Here is a 21,561-nt window from a genome sequence, read left to right on the forward strand (position 1 = left end):
TTTTTAGGATTTATAAACTGTCATTATCTCAAGCAAAAATGGCAAAGACAAAAAAAATATGTCAGCACCTCCAGTTAAAAGATTTTCTGTTGCTAAATATCTTAAAATTTTAGAGTGGTGGTCAGACACAATGAGACATGTTTTTGATGTCACTGGACTCTCTTTTTCACTTATAAAAAAAACATTTGATATACTAAAGTTATTGATTAACAGGGAAAATAATTGTCAGATTAATCGATAATGAAAACACTAATTAGTTGGAGCTTTAATGCCACAAGAGGAACCACTGATTTGTTTTCTGAGATTAAACAAAGGGTTCAACTGCCCGAATTTAAGAACTTATAGGAAAGACCGAAGATTTTTTAATTCATTAATTAATTCGTAGTAATATAGTTTGATATTCGACCCAATAGCATGAGGATTATTTCTATTGTAAACTAAAAAAAAAAGAAACAAGATGTTTTTTTTAATTTTTTTCTCACGTTTTTTTTTTATTTTGACATCATACTTTTTAAATATGTATAAATATATATAGATATATAGATATAGATAAGGCAATCCTCCAAAGTTGTCTATCTAAATAAAGAAAAATCACATCCGGGTCACGCAGGTCGCCGTCTTCTAACGTCTGATTTCACGAGCTACTTCCGCGTCGTTAGCATGTTAGCATTAAGCTACCTGCTCTCTGGAAAGTAGTTGACCTGAGTATTTCATTCAGACCCTGACCGGTGTCTCCAACACGGGCGTCTCCTCGACAAAGGCGGAAAGGCGTTCACGTGTAAGCTAAAAAAAGTAATGAGTGCTTCGTGTTTTGAGTTGTTTCTGTGTTGGTAACGTTAGCTAACGAGAGCCTGTTTAACGTTAATGGGCGGCTAACGGGCTAACTTCGCTCCTAGCAACGTAGAGTAACAGTTCTACACCGAGGGCTTTAATGATAAAGGGAGCACAGCTACGGGGTGATGAAGAGGAGACACTCTGTCACTGGTCACTGTGTGGGGTTTAGCGTCATTAACAGCTGTGTCAAAACGAAACTAGAAACATTAGTAGTCTCTTAACACAATTAAGGATGCGTTTTGTATGGATGCTTCAACCATACAATCTGTGCAAACGGGGAGGATGATATAATATGATTTTAAAAAGAGTCAAAACTGCCATGAGGAGGTGTTTGGATTCATATCTCACGAGTTAAAGTCAAGTCAAGTCACTTTTATTTATATAGCACATTTAAATACAACAGGAGTTGACCCAAAGCGCTTTACATTAGAAGAAATCCGGTTTGGGCAGGACAGTAGATAAAAGGAGCCCAAGAATACACAGGTCTTGACAAAACAATGCATACAATAAGTAAAAAGAAAACAATATTAAGATCAGCAATCAGCATAGAATAAAAACAGGTGAAATAGAATCAAGCAAGAAAATAACAGAAGTAAGAAAGTAAGAAGAAGGTTAAAAGCAATAGACTAAGTGAAATCTAGTTGGTGATGAAATGGCCTATCAATAAAAGTTATTGAAGTCACATATCAACAGTAACATGTAACTGTAATCAGTTATAAAACAGTGAGGTGGACACCGCAGTTGTTGTCACAGACTCGAATAAGCTGGTGTTATTTCTGCAGTGATTCAACCTTTATCCGGGGCACTGTGGTCATGCTGCTGTCGATTCAACCCCTTTGTGTTCATTGTGTCATTTGTGCTTGATGTTGCTCTGGTTTTGTTTTGTTTTGTAAAGCGACTTTGAGTTCCAGGAAAGCGCTACATCATAACAATTTATTATTAGTGTCGTTATTATTATTACTGAAAAAAAAGTCAGCAGGAGTGTGAACAACACTATTTTCCACAAATACAGTATTTGACAAAAAATGTTCTGTATCTCACTAGTTATTCTCAAATCTTTATTAATGGACTCATCATTTAGTATACATATAGTAAATATAGATGTCTTAAATAAAGCAGATAAACAGAGGTTTTAGTCATTTGACAAATCAGACTAGTTGTGAACCGGAACTTAAGTCATATGGTGGTCGCATATTGGGGAGAATGAGTGGGAAAAAAAGGAAAGTTTAGGTTCGTTTTCTTGCTTCACTGTAATCCACTTGTGTCAAATTTAAAGTATGATATTTGTTCTTCTGATAGAAGCATGAATTGGTTAAAGGGAGCTGCTGTAGTGTTTGGTGGGAATTAATTTCCACTCACTGTGCACTTCTTTAGGCCTCAGCAACAGAGCAACCTACAGTATATGCAGCCGACAGTAATATGTGGAGGGACAGTGTAACATTTGCCACAGCTATGACACAGACGTTGAAGTGTCAGCATCATGCAGCTGAGTCACAGTCAGTGAGACTCAATATCAGGAACACGCAGCTGGAAGTGTGGTGGTGGTCGGCCGGAAAGCAGCAGCGCCTCGATGAAGCAGCACAGAGATGTCTGCCCTGTCTGCCCTGGACGGGGCCGCCACTCCAGTAACCGTGAGCTTAGCTTAGGCCAAGGTCTGGGTTTCCACATATTAGGTTCTGTTTAAATGATCTCTATGTCAGTTAGACCAGGTGCTAACATGTAATCTGTTTTTTTTTTTAAACGGTTTGAAACCTTTAGTTCTCATGTGTTTATCTGGATTCACACAGGGTGTCAGGTCTGGTCCAGGATCGTTGAACGGTTAATGCACAAAGTAAAGAGGCTGAAAATTGAAGACAAAACAGAAGACGGCCAGAAAAGGTAAAGGTACATTTTTAGTCAAAGTAAAAGATATCAGGGAAATGTATTAATAAAATTAGGTAGTTTGTATGCTGACTAAGATCCGAGGCTTGCAGAACCAGTATCATTTTTAGATCACTTCTGAAAACATCTTTAAAGCCTTTATTAATATGTTTCACTGTAGTTCTAATATGTCTTGTTTGTTTTAATTGTTTATTTTTATCTTGTGATATTTTATTGTTGCGTTTTGTATTCTGTTTCATTATTTGATATTATTTAATTCTCACACAGCCATGTTGTGAGGCTGTACTTTGGCGCCGGCTTTATCCCTGGTTAAATAAAGGTTAAGTTACCTTGCTGACATGCTAATGAGTAGCAGGAAGTCCTTACCATCTTTAGCATATTTGATCATGAAGTTGCAAGTTAAAAGTTTGACCGGCTTGTGGCATTAAATGGAAAGTCAAGGCATCATGAAATCATCAGAAATCCTTCTGAGGGGGATATAAATGTCTGAACCAAAATGCATTGAAATCCATCCAATAGTTGAGATATGTCGGTCTGCTAGCTTGGCTAATAAAACAACATTTAAAAATCCCTTTAAGTTGTTCTGGCTGCTTTATCAGGGTCCTAGATTATATGATTAGAGGAGCAATACATACCGTAGTCTGTTTTCTGTTTTCCGTCTAATTTAGCTGATAAATGAACCCGTCCTTAATCATCATTTGTTGTGTTACTTTCTACTGTTTCTTTGCTGGTGTTACGTTCCCATTGTGAGCTACTGTAGTGTAGATGTATCTGACCCGTCTGAGTGTCTGTCCACAGCATCACACAGACACTGGCAGCCATGACGGAGGTGGACGAGCTCTCAGACAGCACAGAGGTGGTGGAGATGGAGGACGTGAATCCCACCCAGTTCCAGGTGGAGAAGCATACGTGGGATGGCCTGCGGAAGATCATCCACAACAGCCGCAAGCACACAGGAGTGTTTATCAACAAGGCACCACACGACTTCCAGTTCATAAAGAAGGACGAGACTAGCCCACACTCTCACCGCATGTACTACCTTGGTGAGCTCATTTTCAGGCAGGGTCACAAATAAGTCCATTAAAAAAATGACTAAAACGCAGCTGAACACAGCTCTTAGCAGACACTGACTTGTTGATCTGCAGATTTCGTTGCTTCCTTGCAGTCGCTTTGAAATGTACAATGTTTCTGTGAATAATCTGTGGATACAGAGAATCAAATCGACGTGTGCTGTAGAAAACCTGAAAGTCAACTAGGAACACCAGTTTGCTCTGAGGCCATTTTTCTGCTTTAACTCTGTAGCAGCTGTAGTGCACAGGATATCTGAGAAAGGGTTGCTGCTCTTTGCTGCCACATCTCAAGCAGTTAGTTGTAGTGTGTGATATAATTTCCAGAACTGTGTCAAGTGTCTTAATGTATGTTACATTGACTGTGTAAGACCTGTACCCATGGTAGCTCGGCTGTTGACTGAACAAACGTTTCTGCGTTCACAGGAATGCCTTACCACAGCAGGGACAATGCTTTACTCTACTCAGACATTCCCAAGAAGATCCGCAAAGATGCTCTATTGGTTTTGACATGGAAACAGATGCTGGATCGCTTTCAGGTGAGACATTTAAATCGGATTGACCCTCTCTGAACCAGCTTTTCAAAAGAGTTTTACTGTTTGTTTAGAGGATGATTATGGACTGTTCCTTTCTTAATGACGTCTTTCCTCATGGAGCTTAAAACTACTGTTGTAAATCTCTCCCTAAAGACAAATCAAGCTAGACCACAATTTCATAAAAAGAGAAGAGGTTCTAGTCTCTCTTTAACTTAGTATGGTGATGTTTTCCTATTGTTTGTTTTCCATGCCCTGAACAAATTCTCTTTGACTTTGACCTTGTGCGGCCAGTATTGTCACATTGGTTATCCTCCTGTAACCCCTGACCTCAGGCAAGCCCTCACCACGGGGGCATCTCGCGGGAGGAGGAGCTGCTGCGTGAGAGGAAACGTTTGGGAGTGTCTGGCATCACCTCCTATGATTTCCACAGAACCAGCGGCCTCTTCCTGTTCCAGGCTAACAGCAGTCTGTACTACTGCCGTGACGGTGGAAACAACAGCCTCATTGTGAGTTGAAGGACAGTTAAGTGAGACTGTCGTTGTCCCATAGCACAGAATTACTGTGACAGACCTGTTACAGAGAGCACTGACGAGCTTAATTTTAAACTGTAAAAATTCCCTCTCAGTACAAATCTTGTTCACATTTATGACACCAACCAACTGTTGTTTCTTTCCACTCTGTCAGAAAATAGTGAACGTCACCACACACCACAGCCAAAAAGTAATATCTTTAGAAGTTTATCTAAGTAGGATCATTTTCTCAAGCTGTACAGGAACACTAGATCCTTTAGTTTATTAGTTCTGTCAGTTTGATGTGGCGTCAGATTATGGGAACTCTGACATACAACGTTGGTCTGAAAAATCTCAACTTGTTCCGACTCAAGAATAGAAAATGAGTTGGGTTTTACGTCTTCACTTATTGTTAATGACAAAGTGTGGAACTACAACAGCTGTGACCTCAGATGTCCTCCAACCTCTTAACCTGACTTGTCGGATGGTTTGTTACACAGAACCATCTGAGAAGGCCTCATGAGAACCTGGAAACAGGAAAGGGACCATCTGTCCATCAAACTCTCGCCAAAGTCAATTAGGAGAAGAGAGAAAACTTGTTTTCCATTGAGAAAAGCCTTCAGTGCCAGTCTTTTCTCTCAGTGAAGAAAAATTCTCCAGTTCTGATCAAACTGATGCTATTGCAGCATCAAAGCCAACCTCTAAAGGAGCCGCCATTTTTGTTTTTAAAGAGCGGTTGCCTCTCTTGTCATCATTAGCCCCCCGTTCCTCCCTCCCCCCTCAACTGCCAGTAGCTCCTCACAGGACACCGATTTGTCGGCTCACTTTCGATCTGAACACAAACGACAGGATTGATTTCCATGTGACCCCGGAATTCTCGCCTGATCTCATGTTATAGCGAGAATTCAGCTGCTGTGCGAGGTAACCAACTGCTCGGTGTGTTTGTGCAGACTTCTCCCATGAATCCTGTCGAGATTAAGAGTCAGGGTTCAGGCACACGCATGGATCCCAAGATCTGCCCCGGGGACCCCAACTTCATCGGCTTCATCAACAACAACGACATTTGGGTGACCAGCATTGAGACGGGTGAAGAGAGGAGGCTCACCTTCTGCCACAAAGGTCAGGTCTGAGACGGTCAGATGTTCTTTGAGTCTTACCTGGTATTTTTAAGTTTTTCATAGTATTTTCATTTCTCTATGTGTTCCTCTTAGGTATTGATAACCCAAAAGAGGACCCCAAATCTGCCGGTATAGCCACTTTTGTTACGCAAGAAGAGTTTGACCGTTTCACCGGATACTGGTGGTCACCAGCTGCTCGTGAAGGTGAGTGAGTCATAGAGACAAAAATTGTTGTCTTAGTTTTCTTAGAGGCTTATTATCAACAATCATCAATCGAATGAAGACTGGTTTTTAGTAAATGCTGAAATAACAAGAATGTAGGAGATGATTCTGACCTGTTCTCAAAGTTCTTAAAGTGATTCTGATACCTGTTTGCTTGCAGTTTTCTCATTTAAGCATAAGCACCGTTGACTGTTTTTACTGGTCTCTCTGGTTCAGAGTCAGATGGTGGTAAGACTCTGCAGGTTCTGTACGAGGAGGTGGACGAGTCTGAGGTTGAGATTATTCATGTTCCATCTCCGGCTTTGGAGGAACGCAAAACCGACGTTTACAGATACCCACGCGCAGGTACACAGACACACACACACACTTTCCCATTTAGGACAATAAAGTGTCTGAAGTGGGTTGATTATTTAAAAGTTCCCTTTAGAGTTTTCTTGTAATCAAAAGTTTGTTCATTGTTACTCACCAAAATACATTGTGTATATTCTTGAGGTCTAACAAACATGTTGAGTGCATTGACTTCCTCATCAAAGATTTGCAAAGCTGATTTTGTAATCTGCGTTGTTTACAATCCATTTTAACAAGCCAGCGGTTTTGTTCTTTGTCTGTTGTGCGATAGCTCAGCCATGACGTCATAACACTAAAAGACTTTTTTTATATCAGAAAGGTTTCACATGTGTTTAGATGTTGGTGCGTAACTCAGTTTTGTTTTGTCTCCAGGCAGCAAGAATCCCGATATTACTCTGAAAATAGCGGAAATCAGAACAGACAGTCTCGGCAAAGTGAGTGCTTGTTCAGTAACACAAAATTAACAGTTTACTAGAAAGTCCTTCAGAAAGAAGTTCAAACATTTCTTGTTTTTCCCTCAGATTGTCAGCACACAGGAGAAGGAGTTGCCTGTTTCCTTCACCACCTTGTTCCCTGATGCCGAATATATCACCAGAGCCGGATGGACAAAAGACGGACGATAGTAAGATTTTTTTGTTTGTTTGTTTTTTGTATGTAGGTTAAAAACCCAAGTGAATTTTTTTTTTTTTTTAAAGCACTACCCATAGTTTCTATATGGTGTCCGTATACTGCTCATGCCTCACAGCTCTTCCTCTGTCTGTGTGTCAGTGCATGGGCGGTCATGATGGACCGACGGCAGCAGCGCCTCCAGTTGGTCCTGCTGCCTCCAGCGCTCTTTATTTCTGCACATCAGGATGATGCAAGCAGGCAGGCGAGTCTGGAGGCCCTCGGAGACACCGCCCAGCCCTTCATCATCTACCAGGAGACCAGCGACATCTGGATCAATGTGAGACCCAAGGCCACATGTCTCTGAGAGTCTGTTCATACTGAAGCCTGAGTTGTGATGCTTTCTATCAAAGCATGTAAGCAGCATTTAGACTGCTATTTGTTATAGATTTTTACCACTTTTACAGCCACCCACTTTATAATTTATGCTGATAAAATGTTGCTAAAATAGCGCATAACACATGTTTGTCTGTCTTTCAGGTTCACGATATCTTTCATCCATTCATCCAAACCAGTGATGATGAGATCAGCTTCATTGCAGTAAATGAATCAAAAACGGGTTTCTGCCACCTGTATAAGATCACATCTTTGTTACAGCGGGGCAGCTACAACTGGGCCAAAGGCTACACACACTCTGAAGGTAACACCATCAACCAGCACAGTCTGGTGTCACACAGTCACAGTTTAGGTTTATCAAGACTTTATTTAAGTACTTTAGTTTGGAAAAGTTGTGAAAAAAAAATCAAAACTAGCTTTGGTCTATAATTTAACCCAGTACGATTCAGAGGAGATTTATTTTTCACTGTGTGACTACTTGCTCCTTTTAAAAACATAGCATATATTTAATAATCCACAACTACAATAAACAGATGAATTTACTTCCTTTATCTTTTAATAATACAATAAAGACGCGTCTGGAAAGTTAAATTAGCCAACATATTTCCCATGTGTAGCCTAGCTTGAAGATAAACATGACTCACATGTTAACGTCCGTTACGTTTCACCATCTGGTTGCTTCAGCTGTAAGAAAGATACAGCCCGGTCTGGGAATTGGGTTTTAAATTTCAAATTATTGTCTTTTCTGGGTCAAAACATAATTTTCCAAGAGAGAATCACGATGCATCTAAGAATCTATTTTTTTCCCCACCCCTAAACCATACGGTTCCATACTCATGCAAAAAGTCCAGTTGTTTCGATGAATTTGGAGTAAAAAGACAAAATATAACAATAAGTCTCACTAGTTGCTTTGAGTTTTGTTTTGTATAAGGTTTGTTCAGTTCCAGTTTCAGACTTCCTGTGCTGTTGTCTCATTTTTGACAGTTTCACTTTAGTTTTCAGTGTTTCGATCAGTTGTCTGTTGCAGTTTTTATGTTACTGACTCAGTGTCATTGTTATTTCTGTAAACAAATCCTAAGGTTATTTATCTCATGCAATGAGAAACTAATTGTATTAGGGTTAAGTAATTAAATGTTCCCTGTGCTGTCAAATAAGTTGATCCTCTTATCTTCTCCCCTCTCTTTCCAGATGATTTCAAGTGTCCGGTCAAAGAGGAGGTGACGATAACCAGGGGGCAGTGGGAGGTGCTGGCCAATCACGGAGCAAAGGTAAAGCCCAGCTCACATATCTGTTCAAGGTCACTGACATTTAAATGTATCCAGAGCAGCACTAATTAACCACCAGGACCACTCATCAGTACACTGAGTCTTAAGTTACAATCGATGGTCAATATATATCCCACTCAGCAAAGCACTAACACAAGCAGAGTTAATGGTTCTGGAGTTTGTTCTTCAGAGCATCAAGAAGTTAATACTGTATAAGGTCTTAATAGTTACAAAAATGCACAAAAACAACAAGAGTACGATAATTAAACTAAGCCAGTGTACACACGAATACATATTTTCTGTAGACTTAAGCCCCTCTTCTTGTATCACATATTCAGAATTGTCAGTGTGAAGAATGTGACAAATAAAGGTGTAAAATAAACTTAATAAATTCTTGGAATCAAATCACAAATTAGGATTTTGTAAATACAGACTGAATCACAAGCTGCACTTAACCCTGTTTTCAGTCTCTGTATACATATAACAATTTAGAAATAATATATTTTATAAGAACATACAAAATAAAAGCAACACAAGCAATATATGAATAAGAAATAAGACAGGCATGTACGGCAACTGAAGCTAATTAATGGAGAAAAAAATGACTTTCAAAATAAGCTTTTTGATTTGATTTTTTAAATTTTCTAAATCAAACCTAACTGTTTCTTGCTCTGTGGTGTTGCAGCGTTCGTCCAGTCCTCAGATTTGGGTGGACGAGGCCGCAAAGTTGGTTTACTTCCAGGGAACCAAAGACTCTCCTCTGGAGCATCACCTTTATGTCGTGAGCTACGACTCGCCAGGTGAAATCGTCCGACTCACCAAACCAGGCTTCTCCCACAGCTGCTCAGTGAGCCCGGTATGTAACACACACACACACACACACACACACACACACACACACACACACACACACACACACACACACACACACACACACACACACACACACACACACACACACACCTTGCTTTCTTTTGCATCTGAAGAAAAATCACCTGCAACAGAAATGTCCTCAATTTATTCATAATACTGATAATGTGTCTCAAATTTAGTGCTACATTCACTAGATATATAGCTTACATTTGTGATTGAAAATAGGGTTTTACATATTTAACAGAGGATTGACAACATTCATCTTTAATTTATTTCATAATCAGTGTCATTTACCTCTGACCAAAGCAACAGTAGAGTGTGGAAAACCTGAAACAGACACAAAACTGTACTCTTATTGTTTTATATTTCTGTTTAAATGATTTTTTTCACACAATTCTCTACACTATTATAAGATAAAATTGTATTATAATAATGGCATAAAATATCATCCATTAGGACCCTCAAAATAAAAATGATTGGTATTTGCATCAACAATTATTTAAAAAAAACGTTTTTTTACTGCATCAAGGTGTCATGTGTTACATTTTCTGGATTTGCTTTCATCCACGTAGTTGAGCAGAAATACAAATTATTGAAGATTCTTTTTAACCCTGTTGTGTATGTTTTTTTCCATACAGACCTTTGACCTGTTTATCAGCCATTACAGCAGCTTGACCGAAGCTCCCTGTGTGCACGTCTTCAAGCTGCAGGGCTCAGACGACGACCCGCTGCACAAAGAGCCTGAGTTCTGTGCGAGCATGATGGAGTCCTCTGGTACTGAAAACAATCAGCAGAGTTTGTTTAGAACTACGTCTGTCCTTGATCAAAGAATGTCTTAGTCTAAACTTTTTGTTATGAGCGATTTGCTCATAAGTTTCTTGGAAATTAGTTTTTAAGCATGAAAAACGCATTAAAAAAAATCACTATTCCACTAGGCAGCCCTAGTTATAAGAGATTCAAAGTTTTTTGAAACAAAGTGTCTTTTCTTCATCACCTGTTTAAGATGACATTTGTATCCGGTGATTTCAACAGAGTTAATTTACTTGAGGCGTGTGTACATTGTTCTTTAAAGAGTATATTCTTATTACATTATATCACATATCATTTTCTTATTTCTTTTGTGTCTGCTGTTTTTTCCCAAGGTTTCCCATTCGACGGCACTCCTCCAGAAATCTTTAACTTCACAGGGAAGTCGGGCTTCGAGCTCTACGGCATGTTGTACAAACCGCACAACCTTGTCCCTGGCAGGAAGCATCCCACCGTCGTCTTTGTCTACGGCGGTCCGCAGGTTTGATCTCCACTGTCACAATATATTCATGCCATGTAGACTTAAAACGAGTGTTTTAACTTTAATTACATTTTACTGATAAAATGTACATACTTTTACGTGTATAGATATTTGAATACTTTAACTTGTGATGGAGTTGTTGTATTGCTACTTTCAGAGGAAAGTCTGAATACTTCTTTCACCACTGACTGCAACAGGGATCAAACTTGAGCATGCGATGATGTAACGGACAATCAAAGCGTTATTGTGTCACCATCCCCACGTTCTTTGGCCAAATTACATTGCTGTAACCATGTTTTTCTTTTCCTTCCAGGTCCAGTTAGTGAATAACTCCTATAAAGGAGTGAAGTACCTGCGGCTGAGCACACTAGCGTCTCTTGGCTACGCCGTGCTGGTCATCGATGGACGAGGCTCCTGTCAGCGAGGACTCAAGTTTGAAGGAGCTGTGAAGGACAAAATGGTAGTTAATGTATAAATCATCTGTCTGCTTCAGGACAGACTCGTGTAGAGGAATTATTAGAAGCAAATACGATATGCAGCCCTCAAAGAGAGCCGCTACCTGATGCTGTCATCATACTCTGATTAGAATTCATAATTTTTTGCAACAGGAAGATTTAGTCATTTGTTCTGCTGAGTTTGTGTTTTAAAAGTGTGCATATTGTATGTCGATTGTTAGTGAAACGTGTGTTATGCCAGGTGAGTTACCCCTCTGTCCTCCTCCAATCAGGGTCAGGTGGAGATTGAAGACCAGGTGGAGGGTTTGCACTATGTAGCTGACAAGTACAAGTTTATAGACCTGAGTCGTGTTGCCATCCACGGCTGGTCGTACGGAGGCTTCCTCTCCCTAATGGGCCTCATCCACAAACCTGACATCTTCAAGGTCAAAACCACTAAAGCTTACTCTGTTATTGTGCTAAACTGGAGCGATGTACTACATGTACCATTTAAACTGCATTATAAATTACTTTTTAAAAGATGTCATTCTTATCTTTTAGTGAGCTCTGGTGTTTTTTGTTTTTTTTGTATTGCTCTTCATAACAGTTGTCAATTTTTTTATTATTTACATATGTCTATAACTAAATATAACACTAGAAATAAAAAATTCTTCTGTTTGACTTCCTGCATATTTTGTTTTTTCAGGTTGGTATAGCAGGAGCTCCAGTGACGTTGTGGATGGCCTACGACACCGGCTACACAGAGCGATATCTGGACACGCCTGAAAAAAACCAGAAGGGATACGAGGCTTGCTCTGTCGCCCTGCACGTCGACAAACTCCCCAATGAGTGAGAACTGTCATTTCACATTACACTGTATTTAGTATTTATACTTGTGTTACCATTCTGGGGCACACAGTAACTCACCTGTTCACCGCAGCAGTTCGACTCTGTCGGTCTTCAGCTGCAATCTCAAATAAAAAGGCATAAAAATCCAAAACATAATCTTAATGTTTCTATGTACACCAGACAACTATGAGAGAAAAGGCCACTATATATAATACAGCACTTCTTACTGAACTTTACTCACTATACCTCTTATGCTCCTTTTGTCTACTTGTAGGTAAAAGTTTTTAGAGGGATTCTGGTTCTTCTTTGCTGTTAGCTGTAGTATCAGTTACATCTACTGCGACAAAGTGTTTGTGAACATCAGGGACGGACCTTAAAATTGTATCTTTGTGCTCAACACAGGCCCAACAGATTGCTGATCCTGCACGGGTTTCTTGATGAGAATGTTCACTTTTTCCACACCAACTTCTTGGTGTCTCAACTCATCCGGGCAGGAAAGCCATACAACCTGCAGGTAAGAGGATTTACTCCTTTATACTGACTTTAGCGAAAATTGTGATAAAGAAACTGAATGATCTGAATTGATTTTTCTCCTAAAGTCTGAGGAGGTCAGAACTTCAGTAACACTAAATTAGTATAAATAATTATTAAATACACATTTAAGTAATATGAGTCACAACAAATCTGAAAGAAATCCTGTTATGTTTGGTCTTATTCTTCCTTGATTGTCTTGGTCCTTCTGGAGTAAAACTGCAGCATAAAGGAAGGTGCAAAACATCAGTGGTTTTTCCAGTATTTCAATCCTAGTTAGGCTTGTTAGCCAAGCAAATTGTACTTTATAATTTCCCACTAGTCAAGAAGAGTATATTTACTAACCAGGAAACCAGCCTCCTAACGTCGTGCATCATAAAGTTTGATCAAATAAAAAAAAAGGAGATTTAAAATGTTGAACATTTAAGAATCTGGCTGATCCTGTGTTGATTGAACATGTTTTTCCAGGTTTATCCTAACGAGCGACACAGCATCCGATGTCCAGAGTCTGGAGAACATTACGAGATCACGCTGCTGCACTTCCTCCAGCAGAACCTCTGATAAGCCTTTCTACACACTGACCTTCCTAACCTCCCCTCCTTGTTTCCACTTTCTCTTTCTCTCCACCATTTAATTAAACCTCCATCACCTTCTCCTTTTGCTCGATTTTATAATACGCTGAATGCAAGCTATGCCAAAAATCATCACACCTCAAGAGTTGGTTTGTTGTCTTAAAGGTGCTGAAGCATTTTGGCATCAATCAGTCATTATATTCCGAGTGTAGTATAGTTACCGTAAGTGAGCCCATCGCTGAGGGGAAGGAGTCTTGTAGTCGTTACACTGCATTTTACAGTGGAGGAAAATCTGCTGGATTGATGTAAGCCCCAAAACAAGCAGAGGGCGCCATTCGTCCAGAACAAACAGGGCTGAAGTTTAAGATTGTGGTGATGGCGTGGAACAAGTACAAAAAAAAATCACAATGTGACGATGACGTTTAAAATGCTGACTGTTGCATCATTAACAGAACTTTGTCAGCAATGCAAAAAGTACAGATGTGGACCTGCCGCGTGCAGTTTTCTCTTTTTTTTGTGCCATTCCTTTTTTTTATTGAACGCTTACTATGTTTTTCTGGGACCCGGCCACAGACTGTATATAAAGATGGACGACATGTCGCAACTTCCTCCGCTGTACAAAAATAAAGCCAAACTATCCCTGGTACGGACACTGCTATCTTGTAATTTTGTAGTCAGAGTCTGCGCCGAAGGTTGCGAGTGGATCGTAGCTGTCAATCATGAGTTTTAAACCTGTTTTCTAGAAACAAATGAACCAAACTAAAAATATACACATGAACAAACATCAGCTTGACTTGAAATGATAGAAACCGTCTTTTGGGGAAAAAAATATTTGAGGTGTACTTTTAGTTTGATCACAGGTTATAAACCATACTGTTGATGATTTGGCTTCACTTTTGGGGAGCTCTTAAGCCGTCTATCTTTACATTCAATCCATGGACCTGACTGATGAAGTTATCGTTTTCCTGCGTCTGTGAATAAACACTGGAGTGAAGTAAACGTAAAGCTCTTAAGAGCATACAAGCAAACTCTTATACCCCCTTGTTGTATACTCTGTGCCCTTTTGTGCTATCATACATGACTTTTTTTCGTTTGCCGCACTTTTTGCAGATCTTCAAGAAAAAAAGTCACATGCCACGTTTTTATCGTGTAGTGTTACAAAAATAATTTTTATGGATTCTTATGCACTCAAAAAATGGAAATATGTAGCGACCTGTTACTGTTTCACTTGCTTGCTTTAATTTTCTGGGGAGCTTCTTTTTCTTCTTCTGCTGCTGAGGACTTTTGCACATATAACGTATATTTGCCTTGGTGCCAACAAAGTGACGATGTATGACAACTGTTGGCAGTCTGAGGTGCCTTGCAAGAGTATAAGAGCGCCTGCTCGTATAGTATATATCAGGGAATCTGTCTGAGGACCTACGACAATATAATGCCTTGTGACGTGTGTGTCTGATGATCATGACCTGTTCGTGGTTAAATGTACTCTCAGATATTGAAGAAATAAACAGAAGTGAACAATCTTTTTCAAAGTCTTGTCACCAAATGAAATGTATTTTTTGTAAACAAGCCAGATTAGGAAACAAAAACACATATTTTGTTGTTATGAGAACGATTCAGGGGGCTCCTGAGTACAACTCTCAACATGGATATAACAAAAGTCACGTACTAACCCAAAATCACACATGTACCTCAAAAAGCTTTAACATCTGTACTACAACTGTCCACCATCAGACCACTGATTTAAACAGGAAAAAAACAACAACAAGTACTCATTACAGTTGTTGTTGTTGTTGTTGTTGTGTACAGAGGTAAAGCACAGTCACAACAGAACCATTACACATTTATAATAAACAAACCTCCTTAATTTAGAGAGAGTGAGTCTTTTCCCTGTCTCCATCCTGACACAGAAAAGCACTTTCAACACATCTGCATTTATATCATGTCCCCAGCAGGGAGCAGTTGTTTCAAACTAATCCTGGGAAACCGTTTCAAACTCATGAGACATTTAGCAAACATTACACCTTGTGCCGAATAATGTATTGGGTGCCCCTGAGCGCCATTAATTCAAGATCAGGTTGATTATATATGGTGAGTTGGCAACCATATACCCTCACAAAAACATTTACACACAACATGAAATCACGTTTTAGTTAATGCACTTCACACCAGAGATGTAGGATTTTCCAGTAAGCAAAATGACTTTGAAAGACAAAGTAGATCAATAAAACAATAAAAAAACCCATAAAACCTCCACTCTCCACTCTCCACCAGTAAAGAGACTCTCATCAGTTTAAATTATTACCTTACATCTCACAATTCAGTCATTCATATATAATCATGTATTAGGTCAGTCTGTTTTTTTTTTTTTGAGCATTGTGAATTAATTATGAAATGATGAACAAGGAGCAAGCAAGGTGCAATGACAAAACATTCATTCAAGAATCTTGGATTTATGAAATATTTGTTTATTTGTATGTTATTGAGAAGAAGCTGATGCTGCTCAGTCGTCCCTCAGCATAAATAAAAGGCCGGGATTTATTTTAACCTTTTTTTAAAAGCTTTATTTTCATTCATATACATGAATATAAAAAACGTTTAAAGTGTATAAATGTTGAGAATAATACACTGTTTATTATTAAAGTATTTAAAACACATACAGTAAGTCATCACAAAATAAGCTTAAGAAGCCCTTATAAAGGGAATATACAACTGTCAATATGACAACATGTCCACTGAGACAGTGATCGTATGGCACAGCATAGAAATATCAGATGATCCAGTGTGAGACTGAAGAGATCAACGAGTTAAATACAGTCTTGTTTTCTTTGGTCTTCTGCTGTTTGAGACAGACTCTGCTGCTTATTGCTTTATTGCGGCAGGTGCGATCTTCAGAAGAGTCGTCCTCACAGAGTTGTCTTGTCCCTTTGTGGACGTCCAAAACATCCCTCGTCTTTTGGACTGCTGTCGTCTGAGCGCGCTTGGCCTTCTGGGATATCTGCCGTTAAGGTTTGACTCCCCACAACTACTGAACCACCAACCGCCTGAAACAAAAAGAGCATTTTTAGAAAAACTTTTAGTGTAACTTTCCTAGTATTAAGCCGCTCGGGCAGTTTCTGTGTGCGGAGGTGTTAGGGTCATTCACGCCGGTGTACCTGAGAGCAGTTCCGCACAGTTGACGCCTGCAGCGAGGTCGTTGTCTCTGTCAGCTGTGGAAAAAGGAAGACCGGACTCTCCCGTTGTCATTATTTTCTCCTGAACCCCAGTTGAAGACTCCGGCCCCAGGTGGAGAGCAAACTTCTTCTCTTCTCCGTCAAGTTGCATTAGATAACGAGCCACGTGCTGTTGCTCTCCAGCCCGACCGGAGAGCTCCACCTGCAGGACGTACTGGCCTTGTTTGGAGAGGGAGTGGATGTTCTCCAGGCCCAACCAAAACTCACCTGAAGGGATGAGAAATGTTAGGATTAATTTTCACCACTGAGGTTTAGTGATGCAGACACGCAAGAACAAGAACTGTTTTTGAGCAAAGTTTCTCACCATTCAGGCTGCCGAAGCCTTTCTTGTAGCTTTCCCACAGCTGGTTGAAGTTCTCGGATCCATCGTGACGTTTCTGGATGACGGTCCACCCACCTTCTGCAGAGAGAGAAAGAAAAGATTGAGCTTAAGAGGCTTATAACACAAATATGAGTCATTTGGTCGTAGTGACGCTCTACTGGAAAATGTGAGGGCCGTCCAAATTTCTTAGTGCGTCATATAACGCTGATATGTGCACTAAAATATCTCCCCTCTGGAGTGTTTTTTAATATATTCTGCACTGTGATTTAAGCTGTTGAGACAGGTGTAGTTTTGGATTAACGGTGTCCTTGCTCAGCCGTCAGCAGTGCTGTTGTTGTATAATTAAAACCTTTAGGGAAAGTTCCTGTTCACCTGCTCACCTGAAGTCATTTCACAGAGGACGTTGAAGGGCTGGGCACTCTCTGGTTGTATCGTGTAGACGCCGCTGGCTCTCTGCCCTCGTGTAAACAGGTCATGGCAGTCTCTGGCCAAACCTGAGAAAACCAGGGCGTAGAACACACTGATCAGATCATTGAGGTTTTCCTTCAGACCGAGGAAGCAGCAGCTCAGGCTTGATTTTGGAATTCAATTCAGTACATCTGCAAAATGTCTTGATGAATCTTTGGTTCCTGCTTTCTATTAGTTTTTTATGTCGTGTGAACATGCAGTACAGATGGTGTGTTTTAAAAGCTGTTGTCCTTATTTTCTCCTGATCTTTGGACTGTGTGTGAGCTGCTCTGACAGCGAGTCAGATATTATAAATTCAGGTGCAAAGGTGAACTCAGAGCTGCCAATCCTGTAAATTCTCTCTCTTGTTGCAAGTTGTTGCACGCTGACGTTTGCTCTGTTTAATGTGATCTGTAGATGTGTGCTCTCTCAGGCATTTGTGTATTTGTTTATAGACCTTTAGTTCTTAAGGAAATATGTCCAAAGTTACTTGCTAGGTTGTTTTTTTTAAGGCGACTCAAGTTTTCAGCACTCTAAAAAGGTCAAACTCTCACAATGGCTACTGGTCAGTCTCCATCACCTGTAATCTTTTTTTTAACAGTTTATTTTCTTACCTGATGCGTCTGTGCTCTGTTCTGCTGGCTCTCCCCTCAGTGCCGTCTCTTCATCTCTCCGTCTGTGTGATTTGACTCTCTTGTGTGCGACCTGGTGGATCACAGAAGTGTCAACAAACTCTAATGTATCGCTGGAACTAATCTTGTTAATGCTACCGTGATCTTTTTGTTCGAGGGATCATGCTCTAGTTTAGTTTACCTTGCTCTGCAGTGTTTGCAGGTACAGACTCTGTTTCTCCAGTTTGTCTTGTTGCTGCGTGATTTTCTCCACCAGCTGGTCGATGCGTCTGCTCTGAGCTGCCACCAGTCTCTGGAAAAATAAAATGTCTCGTTAGCTTCCCAGCATTATTTGCATCTTAAGTTTTGCTTGAAATATAACATCCCTCTCTCAGTCTATTGTAGCTTCAAACCAGCTCTGGAAGTCTATTTAAAGGTGTAAATGATTTCTGAAGGAATTGTTTTGTGCAGTTATCTGAATAAACATAAAAGCAGCAGTATTTTTCTCTCACCTGGATAAAGGATGTATGGTCGCTCTTGTTGCTGTCGAGTGTCGACTTGTGAAGGGCCTCGTCCACCTTCTCCTCCAGTCTGTCCATCCTGGTATGGATGTCCTCGCTCTGCGTCTTCACCTGCTCCATCTTCGCCCTCACCTCTTCCACCATCCTCTCCTTCTCCTCCTCCACCTCTTTGCTTCTCCCCTTCAGAGCTTCATCTCGCTCCTGCTGCCTCTTCTCCAGTTCGGCCACCGTACCGTTGAAGGCCTTCAGTTTGGCGCTGATGTCTTTCATCTGGGCTTTGCTCTTGTCCACATGCTCCTTCAGCCCCTGGCCCAGCTGCAGGAGGCCGTGAGCCACCACGTTTACATCGTCCCAGGAGGCGTGTTTGTCCCGGCCCGACAGAGCTCTTCTGTCTGCGGGGAAAGCAGCTGCTGCGTGCACCAAAATGGTCAACAGGAGGATGAGAAGCTGTGGCGTCTTCATCTTTGTGTCTGCTGGGTCTGTTTGAGGATGTTTCAATGCTGGTTCTCTCTCTGTGTCTCTGTTGTGTGCTGCAGCATTGTCAGGTTTTTATAGCTCAGTGCTGCAGCAGAGGGATCCTCTCATTGGCTGTTAGATGTTGGAGGTGGGGATGAAGGGAGGTTGGGGGCGTGGAAATTGTTTCTATAGTGGTCACCCTTATGAGGACTTGGACCATGATGCAAGAAAAGGTCCTAGTAACTGTTGACACACTCACTGATGCAGGAATGTGACATGGATTTTAAAAGTCTGCATCTGATGTGTAGTTCTTTGTCGGTGGAATAAGTAAAATATACATTTCTGACATGTAATTTGTCTTTTTTCCAGCAGGGTTGCTTGTAGTTGCTATTCAAATGCTTAAATATTCTATATAGGGCTGAAACTAACCAGTCTGCTGATTATTTTTGTATCCAAATGATCAACTGTCTATAAAACATCAAACTGTGAAAAATATCCATCATAAATCCTCACGTCCAAACTGACATCAGTAGACGTGTTGTTTTGTCCGACCATAAACGACTATAACCAAGAATTTTCACATTTGAGAACCTGGAACCTGAATATTTTGGATTTTTGCTTGAAAAAGAACTAAAACAATAGATGGATGATTCAAAAAAAAGTTGCAGGTCAGTTTTTCTATTGACTAATCAAACGATATATTATTGCAATTCTGTGTTGCATAATAATCCTTCATTTCAGTCTCCATTGATATTTTTTTGCATTAATACATTTAATGAAGTATAAATTCAACATATTTTCATCCCTAACCCTAATGTAACCCAGTACCAAAATGTCTGCATAGTTTTTTCTGATGTTTTATTTGGGAATGCAGAGAGATAGAGACCAGATTTTGTTTCTTAGTCCTCCACAAATCAAACACTGACTGAAAGCGGGCGAGTCGCTGTGTGTCTTCAGCATGGATCAGGAATGCTGGACATTCAAAGATGGAGGAGTCAGTGTGAGAAGTAGGGGAAAGTTCAACCCTGAGGCTTTTTTACACACCCTCTCCTGACAACAAAATCCAACAGTGACACACACACACACACACACACCCAGACACAAGGCACGTGACTTACTGATGAGGTACAGATGGCATGCCAAATCCTGAAACGCACATGCAGTACGTTTTTGGTGAACATAGCTTTGGGACATTTATCAGTAAAGGACTTTTAAAGAAATGTTTTACTCTGAGAAGAGAAAATGTTTTTGTTCCATTTTCCTACAATCAAATAACCAATTCTAACCTCAATGCTTAACAATACTAACCTTAACCATTTAAGGTGAAATGCCTATCCTTAACCATCTTACAAGACCTTCGCAAATCTTTGCTTGCCAACTGAACACGACCAACGTAAATTTTCTTTGACAACTGTTTTATTTGTTGCTTAGCTGGAATAGAAATGAACAATTTCGCAAAAAGTGTGAAAGTACATGGTTTTTTTTTTTTAGAAATCAAAGTATTGGAGTAAAGTTAAAAAAGTTATTACAGTTCATCCTGAGGGTAATAGGAATGTATGCACTACATTTCATGAAAATTTGTCCAAAAATTGTGCAGACAGATGAAGAGTCAGAGTCACTAACGATGGTAGGATCCATCATCTGTGAACGATGAATGTCTGAACCAAATTCCATGATAATCCATCCAATAGGTTTAGATATATTTCAGTGTGGACCACAGTGGTAGATTTTTTTTGTTTTAAAAACCAACTAAAGGGCAGTGTGGTTAATGTTTGACTGTAGTCACTGAGTAGCAAAATGTTGTTGTGGTGTCAAACTCAATAATAATGGAAACCTCAAACTCTTCGGTTGTTAGTTAATCTCAACCTCTGACTCACACACCGTTTTTGATGGGCTGGTCGCTTGGCTTGAGACATTCGTTTCATTTTTACTGACTCAAACTGAAACCAAACAGCCAAAGAGGAACTATATTTGCGCAGCGTGTTGTCCAGTTACAAAGTACAGTAAGATAAAACTAAAACAAACATGAACCCGTATGCCTGCTTTCATTTGTTTGTGTTTCATATATAGCCCCGAGACTTGTCTGCTTACATCACCGCAGTTTGCGCTGACATGTAGGGATCTGTGATCCGGTGCGTGCATGTTCTTCGTTCCAGGCTGCCGTCCTGCACGTATCCTCAAACCTCCTGCTCTCAGCTGACTGAGCTTTGTGTCTGCAGCTCTGTCCAGAATCAGCTGGATGAGGAAGTTTTCCCTTCTTACTCAGCTGTATCCGGACACAATGTTCGACTTGTAGATGAGGTTGTGTTTGGACGAGGCAGCTTGCATGTCCGCGCTCTGGCCTCCACTACAATAACAGCTGTTTCCTGTAAGTTGGAATAAATGTTCAGGAGGTTCAGACACTGAAGTGTTTGTGCTAAAATCACCCTCATTTAAATTTGTGTTGGAAGTCATCACAAAATGTTGTAACTTAATCTTCAGTCAGGATGTTAAGAAACCAGTTTGACAATTCTTCAGAGGTAACTTTGTTCCTTTTTGGCCAAAATTCAAAATAAGCTTCAATATTATAATTTTCGGTGATTTATGTGATTCGTTTAAGAACGAACAAAATATAGACTGAAGCTATTTGTTCAGATCATCGA

At 40.2% G+C, this 21,561-nt stretch overlaps 2 protein-coding genes across 4 annotated transcripts; one reads left to right on the plus strand and one right to left on the minus strand.

The window, feature by feature from the left end:
- Positions 1–642: 642 nt before the first annotated feature.
- On the plus strand, positions 643–14,831 carry LOC310966546 (dipeptidyl peptidase 9-like). Of its 3 annotated transcripts, none has more exons than XM_083940304.1 (21): positions 643–778; positions 2,622–2,712; positions 3,514–3,758; positions 4,209–4,321; positions 4,651–4,824; positions 5,778–5,946; positions 6,039–6,149; positions 6,384–6,512; positions 6,888–6,949; positions 7,037–7,137; positions 7,284–7,461; positions 7,662–7,821; positions 8,706–8,785; positions 9,468–9,638; positions 10,294–10,429; positions 10,798–10,943; positions 11,257–11,403; positions 11,671–11,823; positions 12,084–12,226; positions 12,629–12,740; positions 13,226–14,831. In XM_083940304.1, exons 2-21 carry the CDS (start codon positions 2,657–2,659, stop codon positions 13,316–13,318), a joined length of 2,679 nt encoding a protein of 892 aa, XP_083796430.1. In that variant the 5' UTR covers positions 643–778; positions 2,622–2,656; the 3' UTR covers positions 13,319–14,831. The 3 variants fall into 3 exon arrangements, with proteins under 3 accessions (XP_083796430.1, XP_083796431.1, XP_083796429.1); XM_083940305.1 differs by having other exon boundaries at positions 677–792; XM_083940303.1 differs by lacking the exon at positions 643–778 and adding an exon at positions 2,399–2,486.
- Positions 14,832–15,998: 1,167 nt separating this feature from the next.
- On the minus strand, positions 15,999–18,961 carry LOC310966484 (angiopoietin-related protein 4-like). The gene is made up of 7 exons (XM_083940224.1): positions 18,455–18,961; positions 18,145–18,255; positions 17,946–18,036; positions 17,265–17,378; positions 16,867–16,962; positions 16,485–16,769; positions 15,999–16,373 (listed from the first exon to the last, which is right to left on the minus strand). The coding sequence occupies exons 1-7, from the start codon at positions 18,923–18,925 to the stop codon at positions 16,192–16,194; spliced, it is 1,350 nt and encodes a 449-aa protein (XP_083796350.1). The 5' UTR covers positions 18,926–18,961; the 3' UTR covers positions 15,999–16,191.
- Positions 18,962–21,561: the final 2,600 nt, after the last annotated feature.

This window comes from Echiichthys vipera (genome assembly GCF_963691815.1).
Source record: "Echiichthys vipera genome assembly, chromosome: 3".
NCBI classification, from domain to species: domain Eukaryota; kingdom Metazoa; phylum Chordata; class Actinopteri; order Perciformes; family Trachinidae; genus Echiichthys; species Echiichthys vipera.